General features: G+C 40.3%; 1 protein-coding gene across 1 annotated transcript in view; it reads left to right on the forward strand.

Moving 5' to 3' along the window:
* The window catches only part of Lhcgr (luteinizing hormone/choriogonadotropin receptor), a 61,297-nt gene that overhangs the window by 18,604 nt on the left and 29,615 nt on the right, over positions 1-13,078 (forward strand). The window contains exons 2-6 of the mRNA XM_048352219.1: positions 2,027-2,098; positions 4,941-5,015; positions 7,934-8,008; positions 10,198-10,272; positions 10,361-10,438. Of these exons, the coding sequence (XP_048208176.1) occupies positions 2,027-2,098; positions 4,941-5,015; positions 7,934-8,008; positions 10,198-10,272; positions 10,361-10,438 (375 nt within the window). The remainder of the gene's footprint in view (positions 1-2,026; positions 2,099-4,940; positions 5,016-7,933; positions 8,009-10,197; positions 10,273-10,360; positions 10,439-13,078) is intronic.

Genomic DNA, 13,078 nt, shown 5'->3' on the forward strand with positions numbered 1-13,078 from the left:
CATTCTTCCTTCCTTCCTTCTTTCTTTTTTTGCTTTTCTTTCTTCCTTTCTCTCTCTCTTTCTTTCTTTATTATTTTTTGACCAAGACCCAAACTTGAAGTTGGTATCTGATGCATTACACTCATTAGTAGGCCACCCTATCACCTAAGCCATGCCTCCACCCCCACTTTCTTTATTTTGATCAAGGCTGGCACTCTACCACCTAAGGGACAGCTCCACTTCTAGCTCTATTTGATGGTTTTTGTTGGTTTATTGGTGGTTAATTGGAGATAAGAATCACACAGGCTTTCTTGTCCTGGGCTAGCTTCAAACTGTGTTCCTCAGATCTTACCACCTTGAGTCACTGGGATGATAGGCATAAGGCACCAGCACTTAGTTTGAAATAAACTTTCTAAAACACCTCTGCATTAGCTTCAAGGGAAGAGCTACTGGTAAGTGGTTTCACAGAGGAATCAAGAATGAGACATGCTTCCATCTCAGAGAAAACAGGGCCATGATGCCTTCCTACCACCTTGCTCACTAAGGGAGAATGGGATTGAATCATATGCTTTGTTCAAGCCAGGTTGCACAGTGGAAAGGGCATTTGGAGTCCGTCTGTTGGGTTGTTATGAGTTATCTCCTGGTGACCCAATTCCTTCTGTAATAACCCCTTCACACCATCGTGATGTAGATAAAATAAGGTTGTAAGCGAGTGTCCATATCTCACACCATAGCTTGCACTAGTAGCAGTTCCCTAGTTACATCTCACAGAATAAACTCTGGTCATAGGCGAGAAAGCATTCTTTTCTTTTTTTTTTTTTTTTTTTTTTTTTTTGCCAGTCCTGGGCCTTGGACTCAGGGCCTGAGCACTGTCCCTGGCTTCTTTTTTTTTTGCTCAAGGCTAGCACTCCGCCATTTGAGCCACAGCGCCGCTTCTGGCCGTTTTCTGTATATGTGGTGCTGGGGAATCGAACCTAGGGCCTCGTGTATCCGAGGCAGGCACTCTTGCCACTAGGCTATATCCCCAGCCCGAGCATTCTTTTCTTGTAGCTAAGGTCATCCCAGCTTCACACACAAGAAAGCAAGATGAGATTTCATGCCTCTCTCCTCATGTTTCTCTCCTCTCATGTTCTCATGGTTCCTCTCTGCCAAGCATTAAGCCCAAATCTCAACCCAGTGCAGATGTTTAATCAATAGCTGAATGTCCACTGCTGCCCTGCAGAAGCTTTCTCCTGAGTTACCTTAACCTTGGGTTCCTTTAACACACACACATTATCTTCTCACTGGCTTTGCTATGGCTGTCACTCTTTTCCCAGCTATGACATCCTATTCAGCTTTTATCTTCATTTTTAAGAATACTTAGGTTATTAACAGGGCTGTAAATATCTGAAGGAAATGGTCTCATAGACGTTCTCCCAAATGACTTGAGATGCCCAAGTGAGTTGGGATAACTGACTGCATAAGGCAGTGCGCGTCAAGACAGGAGTACATTCTCGTGAGTCCTCCCTTCCCTTCCCTGCAAGTTTTCCAGTCATGGCACCACCATTCCCTAACATTTATTTCTCCACCTTATCCCAAAGAGCCTCTTGTCCATCAGTAACTCTTCCATTGATGTTAAGCCCTTACCCTTAGCTCTCATATTTAATCCCCACAACGATCCCATGAAATAGAATTATTATTCTAATATTATTGATGAAGGAACTGAAACAGAGTACTTAAGTAGCATGTTGGGGTTTCACAGCCAGGAGTGGGACAGTGGGGATTTGATCTCAAGCAGGTATGTGTTTAATATCAACATTAATGATGTTAACCACTAAAAGACTCATTATTTGATAAAGACCCAAGAGAAAGTCATAGTATACATCTCTATTGATATAAGTTAGAATTCTCAACCTGAATTCAATTGTTAACCCTATAGACAGACAGACAGACAGACACACACACACACACACACACACACACACACTATTCATAAATGTACAAGGCACACGGTCTTAAGCCTTAAACTTTTTTCAACAGTTTAAAGCTTTTCTTTTTCCTTTTGTAGATTGCTCACCTATCTCCCTGTCAAAGTAATTCCATCTCAAGCTTTCAGAGGACTTAATGAGGTCGTAAAAATGTAAGTAAGATGCTGCATATCAAAAGACATTCATAATTGAAATAATGAATTTTTCTAAGAGAAAATACAGTTGAAAGGGGATAATTTTTCTAGGAAAGAAATAGAGTTTAGGAAACCCAAGTATTTTTATCTTTGTAATACAAAATAATATCTAGCTGCCTTTGAAGAAATGTATGATTTTTCAAGAGTCATTAAAATCCAGATAATTAACCTTGCTTCAAAGAACTGAATGCATTTTGATAAGTGATGATACACTTCATAAGTAGAAAAGAGATAGATTCCAATCATGAAAATTCTCCTTCTGTTAGGTCAGCTATTCCCTTGTGTCACATTTTTGGATGGTTCCCACATAGTAGAAAATGTGTTAGAAGTTTATTGTGCATCAGAAGATAATGCTTGTGTCTCAAATGTAATAAGTGGATGACAAAAGCATAGTGTTTATAGGTGCATTGGTGGAAGGCACTTACCAAAACTGTAAAGCAACCAGAATACAATGTGATCTCAGATTTGTCCAATGTTTCAATCATTTGATGTCAGCTTCTAGAGCTCCAAACCCCAAATGTGAAGAGAGAACTTCCTCAGGAAAGAAATTGCCCCAGTATCTTCCTATACATGAGCCTGAGTCAAAGGATCTCAATAACAACTGCCTTGTCTTGAAGGCACCTCTAATCTTCCACGGTCCACAGGATTTTCAAACTAGATTTGTGTCACCAAAGAAGAAATCACACTATCTTAGCTCCTTGGGGAACCTCTGCCAAAACTTAGGGCATTCACAAATGATAAGAATATTTTAAATAACTCCTCCAGTGTGTCTCATAAGGAATTCACTACAGGTTACAGGCATGTCAGTTTGCTGGAGCCTAAACCACACTCTTCTGCTCTCAAGTTGAAATGTTGAGTTTTGGTAACTATTAATTGCCTTTAGACCTCCTACTAAGAAAAGCACCCAGAGTTAAATAAGCAACCCATTAGGTGGGAATAAGATGAATCTGCTCAGGAGCAATTCATCACTCTGTTGTTCAAGAATGACATTCACTGCCCAAGGCTCTCCCTTTTTGTGGGCTAAAGCTCTCTCCATCTGAAGCTTCAGTGAATAGTTACCTTAGAAATACATAGAATGTACAATTGTCATTTCAAGATATTTTTCTCAGCTGGTAGAAAGAGGTTGAGATTTTAGGGCAACAATGACATTACCAGCATGCTTGAGGATTATATTAGATAAAACTAATTCCTTTACTTTTGTGTCTTTTTAAATAACCAGTTCAATCACCAATCTCCTCATTCATTTACTGTTCACTACCTTAACTATGTCAGGCAATATGAAGTCACCAACAATTCAGAAGGGAATAGGACATATTCCTTGTTGGAAGTAGAGTTGTGGCTCAAATGATAGAGGACCAGCCTTCTGTGAAAAGTCTAAGAAACAGTGCCCAGGCCCTGAGTCGAAGCTCCAATACCAGCATGCATGTGCACTTGCACAGACACACACACACGCACACACACACATGCATACATGCACTCCTTGGTGTGTGTGTGTATATGTGTATTCCTTGTTCTTTAATCTTTTCACAGAGTGATATAGATTATCAGCGAAAAGGATTATTATTACTAATACTATGTGTAGGAGTTAATCACCTTAAAATGGCCTCAGAAGACAGTTTTGGAAAACCCTTAAGAAAATTGGAAAAAATTATACTAAGTGAAGTGAGCCAGACCCGAAGAAACATGGACTCTATGGTCTCCCTTATTGGGAATAATTAGCACAGGTTTAGGCAAGTCACAGCAGAGGATCACAAGAGCCCAATAGCTATACCCGTATGATCACATAAGATGATGCTAAGTGAAATGAACTCCATTTTATGGAAATGATTGTTATATCAGAGTTGTAACTACTTTCAACATCCCATGTGTATCTGTAGTTTCTACTATTGATGATGTTCATGTATCACCTTCTTGTGATTATATCTACACTATCTCTGTAATCTTATCTGAGTGTATGGGAAACAGTGTGTACTGGTATTAGAATTAGGAAATTGAAAGGGAATACCAAAATTGAGAGACAAAGGGTAAAATAAGAGAAACAACAACAAAAGCAATACTTGCAAAACTGTTTGGTGTAAGTGAACTGAACACCGCAGGGGGGAAAGGAGGAGGGGGAGGGGGGTATGAGGGACAAGGTAACAAACAGTACAAGAAATGTATCCAATGCCTAACGTATGAAACTGTAACCTCTCTGTACATCAGTTTTATAATAAAAACTTTAAAAAAAAAGAATTAGGAAACAAGGAAACAAGATAGGGAAAATCTGATCAAAGTACATTATATGCATGATATAAATATCACAATAAAATCCATCAGTATAATTAATTTACGCTAATAATTTTTTTTAAAAAATGAGAAAGTAGTTCGACCCAGAATATAGCCTCACAAGAGTGATATATCGCAACCCCAGAGATTCCCCACCCCAGTCTTGAACTTTCATACAAATAACTACTTGCTTCTCAGAGCTATAAAACAGGGAGACTGACCACATATTCTCAAAGGGCCTATCCACTTCAAAGAATGTGTGATTCTAAGTCATAGATAAATAAGAAAAAATGCTTGTCACATAAATAGAGGTTACTGAAACTTGCATCTCAACTTCATCTGGGTTGTAGACACCCATCAATGCTCCTAAAGGGAGATGTTAGCACTTTATGATATAAAAACAACTTGCACATTTCTGTGTGTTTTTTTCCAGTGGCACACTATCAAGTCCCTCATTGTTGAGTCTCATGCATAGCTCGTTATCATGCATGCATCATGGTCATTTCTTTCATGTTTCTTCTCTCATTTTCCCTAGTGAAATCTCTCAGACTGATTCCCTGGAAAGGATCGAAGCTAATGCCTTTGACAGCCTCCTCAATTTATCTGAAATGTAAGCATCAGCTAACAGATAGTTATTGTTATACACTATTACCCTCCCTGGCCAGAGCCCACTCAGTATTTGTATTCAACCGTCCATGGCTAGGAATCCAAGAAGAAAAGACTACGGCAATTACTAGGTCTGGGCAGGCACTAATTTCTCTCACTGCAGTGGCCTGAAGGTTGCCATGGTGACAACTGCTTCTCCCCAGGAGCTGTATAAACTCTGAAACATCACAACACAATGTTGGAAATTAAAATTGACATTGTGAAGTCCTGCCAAGTAGCTCCTGCCTTATGGAAGGGAGGTTATGGAATATATGGAGCATTTGGAAATTTTGGAAAGAAGCTGGTTGATCATGAATTTGTTGGAAGCTGTCCTGGCATATCCATACTTTCAAGTAAATGTTCCTCGAACACCTACCCTAAAAATGCGCTGTGTTGAACTCACTGTGCCTTGCTGGTTTAGCGATTGTGATGTCTTAGAATTAACTCTTAATCATAAGCCTTTCTAAATTATCCCCACCAATGCTACCACCAATTCACAAAGGGGATTAGAGATGAGCAGCCCTGTTCAGCATTTAGCCCAAAGAATTTACTGGATTGCCTGACAGCATACAGCAAGTTATTGCTAGACACAGACTAGAAACCAGATCACATGACTCGTGCCCCTTACCTGGTCTCTTACCACCACCCTGCATGTTTCCAACCTGAGCCTCTGCAAGTACAGTCAAAGTCCCCTAGGGAGAACATCAAGAGTAAGAGAGGACAACAACCAGTACCAAGTGTTTTTTTGAACTCTTGTGCTTGACATTTCATATAGGTTGTGTCATTAATCCTCACAGCTGTCCTATAGAGTGGGATAATTACCCTTTTCATCCAAAGCAAGGGATGGGAGAGGTGTATGACTTGACCAGTGTGACACTTTAAACAATTACAGGGCAGAAATTCAACTCCTTGCCCATCTTTTTTTCCAAGGTTTGTGCATTTTCCACAAGCCATCTCTTCTAAATGGCCTAATGAGTAACTATCTAAAGGGAATAAATACTTTATTGATAAGCATGTGACTGCACACCATGTGTCACATAATACAAAGGAGCTAAAATACAGTCACCAGGTAATGACAGTGTGGTCATGATGGTGAGGCTCAGCCAACACAGTTACAGAAGAATTCCAAGTCATGGGTCTTTAAGACTAAGAGGTTCAGTCTGGACATGCTGTGAGGCAGAATTGCACATAGAGCTCATTGCAGTTACAGATAACAGTGCTATTCCATACCTAAAAATGTGGACTTTTAACAGACTTCCCAGGTAACACTAAACTATAGCTTCCATTAAGAATCACCAGGGACAGCTAATGATAAGTAAAACTTTTCAGGATGCAAAGTCACAATTATCAACAGAAAGAAAAATAAAATACTCTACAGGGAAGTTTACAGATTTCCTAAGATGCCCCTAAGACTGGAATACTAGATCCCTTTGCTTTGTTCAGTTGAATTCCCAGAATCTCAAATAGTGCTTGACATATGTAGGTGTTCAGTAAACATTTTCTAAGTTAGAATGTATGGACAACAGTCTAAGATCAGATCCCAAAGAGATGTAAGTCCCTTCCCTCTACCCATATGACATCCTATCTGATCCAGGATTGTTTGACTTGGTAGTTTAAAACATAATGAACAACAACAAAAAATCATTCATGTCCAAAGAATCAAATGCCTAGTTTCATATTTTCAGTGAAAATGGGCATCATTAGTATGGTGGGCTTGAACTAAGAAAAACTAGGTCACACTCAAGTTCTGCTACTCTTCAGCTATGTGGCTACAGATTAATCATTCAAATTCCTGATTTCAGCTATAATCATAATTACTAGTGCTAGTTGAGGTCATGTTATGAATTAGACGGCCCTATATATGCCACAAAAATTACTCTAAGAGAAAACTGCAACATGGACAGAATTAAGGGATAGATCTAAAGTCACACAATTAATAAATATCAAGATGTAAAGCCAACTGGCCCCAGTGTGCCAGTCCCTCATCAATATTCCTAACTAGTACTTTGCCCCACAAAACAAAGTTGTTCTCATGTCCTCTCGGTGAGACCTATCTGAGTTAAATGAGCCATAAGTGTGTACAGGCCTTTCACTGACTCCAAAGTAGACAGGACTCAATAATTGTTGTTATGTCTTGAAGGGTCACAGTCACTGCAGAGTCAGGGGAGGACAGTAACCCCATTTAGCTGTGATGGCTGCACTTTCATGTTTTGCCATCCCTGCCTCAGATTATCTCAACCATTCTATGACTTAAAGCTTACCAGCCTGTGAGGTAGGAAATGGAGGCAATATTATTTTCCCAATTTTACAGAAAGGAAAGCTAGCTCAGGGAGTTAGTCTGAGTATCACCCCACAGCAAACTATCTACAGAATGAGCATAAAATTCCAAAAATATCAACCATCTGCCTCTGCCCTGTACTGCTCTGCATTCTTGGGCACCCATGTGGGTAATTACTCAGTATGGTTGCCAGTTCAATAAGAAGAAGACTAGTTTGCTTTCAAGGGACAGTGGCTAATTTGCCCATCACTCCTGGAGTGCAGAATCTCCCATCACTCCCAGAGAGCAGGCTCCACAGTGGGGCAGGTTCTAGTTGGCCAGGAACCTTGGATATAGATAGGGGTTGGGCGTGGGCAGAGACAGACTTTCAGCTATGATACCTACACCTGCCTCTTCAGAATGTTGGAATGGAGCTTCCTAGGAGCAGCCAACAGGCCCAAGTGAGCCATTTCCATCACCTGCAGTTAAGAGCTCCTCTTGAGCATATAAAATTCACTTCATTTTGCTGATACTCTTTTCAGCCAGCAATGCCTGGTGACCAGTCTGCTGAATTGCAACAATTCACATTTATTAAATGGCTGCTCTTTTCCCCTTTCTCATTGCAGACTGATCCAGAACACCAAAAACCTGGTATACATCGCTCCTGGTGCATTTAGAAATCTCCCCCGATTAAAATACCTGTGAGAAATTTTCCTTTTAGAGCACCTGGGGAGGGAAAAATTGGTATCTGGCAACAAATCAAAACAATTCAAGGATGAGGGAGAAAAATTTGTTGTTTTGTTTTTTATACCAGAACTGAGACTTGAACTCAAGGTCTGGGTGCAGTCTTTAACATTTTCCCCTCAAGACTGGCATTTAACCACTTGAGCCACACCTCCACTTTCAGCTTTGTGCTAGTGAATTGAAGGTAAGAGTCTCACACACTTTCCTGCCCAAGCTGGCTTCAAACCACAATCCTCACATCTCAGTCTCCTGAGTAGCTAGGCATAAGCCATCAGTTCCCCAGTCTCCAAATTTTTTTTAAATATATACTTTTGGGTTGTTTTTTTTTTTTTTTGCATGTTCCTCCTCTGCAGTCTTTTCATTTAAATTTAATCAGCCTTTCTTGTCAGCTGCCATGCTGGCTGCTTTTACCTACATGTAAATAACTGCCAACATTTTTCTCCTTCTGGAACATGAGAAAAGAACATCACCTCTTTGCAATGGTCTTCAAAGTTGACACTTGGGGGTGGGGAAAGGCAAAAAATCTCTCAGGTGAGTAGACAGTAAATGAAAGTAAGAGTAGCAATTTTGATATGCCCCTGATAACAGGTTGTGATATATATATATATATCTCCTTTATCTCATTTGTTCACTGATTCAAGTGAAAATGTTTTAAATATAGTCTTGACATGGGCACTGTGCCATGTAATTTAAGCCATTATATTCTATTTCCCATTAAGTCTTAACAAATCCACTGGTTAGGAAGGTAAATTTGTGTACCACTGGAGCTCAAACAGCAACTGGCTTTGCCAGCCAAGTCCAAACTCTTGAAGTGATTCAAACTATAAATGTATCACCATGGATCTTTCTACATATCAAGTCATTCTTACTCAACCAGAAAGATTTACATCTTCTCAACACAGAGATCTTTTACCTCTTCTTTTTGATAAAATAAATTTCTTAAACTCCAAGATGATTTATAGCTGTCTACTTCCAAACCCTCTCTCCACCCCATCTTACCCCTGGCCCCAAAAGGAAAAAGAAAATAAAGAAGAGAGGAGGAAAGAAGGGACAGCTCCCTAGGTATCTACACCCTCCACCTTGTTTGCTGGAGCTGGCACAGCAATCTTAGCAACTCTGCAACATCTAAACTCCCAACATCACAGTCTGGTTGCATTTAAGATACTGTAATATCGACCGTGTTGAAAACAAAAGAATGGCCAACAACGAAATCCAACCACTGCAATCCTTTGTTATTTAAGAGTCATTGTCATTATTAGGTAGAATTTTCATTCAAATTGTGGTATTCCTCTGATCCAAGTCTGCACATTGCAGTATGAAGCCACCTTGCTCTGCACAGCCACAGACTGTGGCATGGGCCCAGTGTAATCTATGTCCTCTCATTTGCTCATTCATTCAAAAGAACTACCAGTGAGCAGCAGAAGGGAAGAGGCAAAAGAGAAACCTGGCTTCATTTCACTGTCACCAGGACTCCTGAGCCCGTTCTAGTGAATCAAAACATCAATTTAGGGAAACTCAGGTGCCTAGAAACTCAGCTGCCTCTTCTTTGGAGGTTAAATAAAAGGCAGGAGAAAAAAAAAAAGAAGAAGAAGAAGAAGAAGAAGAATCTTGAGTGGCTCCAAATAGCAAAACAATGCTCAGTGGCTTCAATGAGATACAAGCAAGAACTATCTAAATTGTAACCTAGCCAAATAAAGGAAGATTTTTAACAATGATGGTATAGATTTGTCACTGGAGATAAATCTTCCTGAAGTATTTGAGTTAAGACTTGCTCCAAAGGAGGATTCTTTCTAAAACTATCAAGATCATGGACCAAACTAATTACCAGAAGGAAATGGAATGCAATACTATAGGAAAATACGCTGAACTTAATAGAGAAAGCCAGGCTGCAAATATACAAATGGCAAAGACCTGAAAGCTTGGTCTTGCCCTTGATCTCTGAACAGGAGCCATTCAAGCAACTTCTCCAAATTTTGACAGTTCTCATCAATGGGAAGTATTACTAGTAAAAGTCAAATGCAGTATTTTTTATTTAATGTGAAGATAGTATTTGCAAAATGCCTTTCTTCTCCTTTTTTGAAATCTTTATACCTTAATGACACTTTTTCCCAATTCTGCCCACATTACCACCCTGATCGGATTATAGGAGCATCTGCAACACAGGCATTCGAATGCTCCCAGATGTTACGAAGATCCTCTCCTCTGAATTTAATTTCATTCTGTAAGTGCTGGGCTGATTGCTATGCATAACACTTTCCCATTTGCAGTTCAAATTTGGAAAGTAAATATTTCTCATTTCTTTCCTCCAGGGAAATTTGCGATAACTTATACATAACTACCATACCAGGAAATGCCTTTCAAGGGATGAATAATGAATCTATCACACTGTGAGTAAAACCCCCAGATTCTTGTTCTGCCACACAGCCTCCTGCTAGTCTTGCTTTTAGCTGGAGGTGAGCATTTTCTTTCGTTTTACCACATTCTTCACTCACTGGTGACATTCTTCTTGGCCCTACCTGCCACAGGTGGGAGGCATTGTGTGGCATCACAGCTTAGTCATGTGTCCCCATGATAACTAACCACCCAGTTCGGTTTGCTATTCATCAGATGGATCCCCAAGACTTTCAGTACTGACTTTCTAATTGGTAAAAAAAATGTTGCCTGCATCAGGGGAAGGCTCTGAGGCTGGGAAGAGACAGCTTGTAAGGGAACAAATGCCTTAGCTAAAAGAGAAAATTCAAGATTTTAATTGAGTTTGGAAGGATATTTTTCAAGTAGGTCGAGTAGCTACCGGCTATCTCTTCCTTCTGGATTTTAACCTTCCCTTTGGACCTCCCTCACTTTGTTTCTGAAGCAATACCATCTTTACCTATTCCCTCTATCCATTGATATGTAAGAATCATATAATTTCATTTGGCAGTAAGTGATTATGAGCTTTGTGGCCCATCCTTTCATGATTCTGCCAGAGTTCCTACTACTTGAAATTCCATGAAATCAGGCATGTGGCTCACTCCTGGAATCCTACCTTGATTACAAAGATAAAGGACAGTGTCCAAGTCCCTGTGTTCAAGACCTACTACTGGAACACACAAAAAATTAAGTATAAACCAGGACCTACAAACTCTCAGACCCATCCCAGGTCTACTGACTCAATATCCGCATTTTCATGGGATCCCAAAGAGTTTCATATGTTTATCAGTTTGAGAGGACCTGTATTAAGACAGCTTAATCTATTGTGTTTGCCATGCACCTGCCTGACCTTCTTCCCTCTGGAATCTCTCCATCTGTTTTCATAGAGGACAGCAGCACTCTAAGCACCATGTCTTATTTGTTCCTGTCTACAGCCCAGTGACCCATATTCAGTACTGATCTGCACATCCACGTTCCTCCTCCCTCTCTTTCTGCTTTGATTACTTGCCCATGGCAAGTCTATGATGAGGCAGTAAATGAGCTTACCCTTAAAGAAATAAAGGAAGACGATGGATTAGAATGGCCCTGAAATGAAAGCATGAGTGTGAAACAAGAGGAGAGAATTTATTAGATAATTTTCTTTACTATCAGTGGATCCTAAAAAATGACACTGATGGTAAGCTACATTTGCACAAAATTTTACTTTGCATACAGTTCTGTACAGGTAAGTGTCATGTTACAAAGATGTGGCCATTGTACACACAGTTCAGAGTACTGTAACCAAAAGATTCAGAGCAGAAGCCAAAAATGATTCCTTACTCCCTTCCTCTCTCTCTCTCTCTCTCTTTCTCTCTCTCTCTTTCTTTCTCTCTTTCTTCCTCCCTGCCTTTCTTTCAGTCATGGGGTTTGAACCCAGGGCCCTGGGTGCTGTTCCTGAGGTTTGGACTCACAACTAGCACTCTACTACTTTTAGCCACAGCACCACTTCCAGTTTGCTACGATTAATTGGAGATATGAGTCCCAAAGGCTTTCCTGCCCTGGCCTGGCTTCAAACTGTGACCCTCAGTTCTTAGCCTCCTGAGTAGCTAGGATTACGGTTGTGAGCCACCGGTGCCCACCAGCCAAAATAATTTCAAAATAACTCATTTGTTTTACTTGCAACTTTTGGTGGGGCTGGCGGGGGATGGGGGACAGTACTAGGGCTTGAACTCGGGGCCTCAGCATTATCCCTTAACTTTGTCAGTCAAGATTGTTGCTCTACCATTTGAGCCACAAATCCACTTCTAGACTTTTAGTGATTAATTGGAGATAAGTGTCCCACAGACTTTCCTACCTAGACTGGCTTTTTAATATGATCCTCATATCTCAGCCTCCTGAGCAGCTGAACTCTGGGAAAGATTTCAAGACTTTGTAGAACTCAGAAGTCACTGTCTATATAGTCTTTCTGCCTCCTTCACACACTATGGCTGTTTCTAACCTACCTACTGTTTATATTTCCAAGCACCCCTGCATAAGAGGTCTGTAACTATGTGTATATGATACCCTCGTGTCCATTTTTTTCTACGGGGTATTCATAGCACAAACTCTGAGTGTGAAGACACCACATGCCTTAGGCTTTGGGGTCTTCCTATGTCTATATTTTAAGAAAACGTGAAAGATTTAAGGCAATAGTATGTCCTCAAGAGGTTCATACTGTCAATGTAGGCAGGGGTCATGAAATAATCAAAGAATATTACAAGCCACCAGATATATTTGCTTTGAGCATGTGGATGCACATGGAAGAAGATCTCAGAGGAGGCTTCCTGGGCTAGAAAAGTCAAGGGAGGCTGCATAGTAGAGCTGAGACTCAAGTTGGACCTCACAAAATCAGTAACCTTTGAATGGGTAAATGAGGCAAGGGTAGCTAATTTGTATACAGTACTCATTAAATGTTTACATTACTTTAAAAAAAATCTCTTTGGTGCCTCCTAGAAGCATTACATGGGGGAAGAGTTTCCATTCTACTGTTGGATGAGGACACCAAGACAGCTGAAATTTAAATAGTTATCCAAAGTCAATATGTGCATCCTAGCAGTCTGTCATCAGAGACAAGTTCTCAACCATTATATGGTGTCCCA

Source organism: Perognathus longimembris, chromosome 8, assembly GCF_023159225.1.
Source record: "Perognathus longimembris pacificus isolate PPM17 chromosome 8, ASM2315922v1, whole genome shotgun sequence".
NCBI lineage: Eukaryota > Metazoa > Chordata > Mammalia > Rodentia > Heteromyidae > Perognathus > Perognathus longimembris.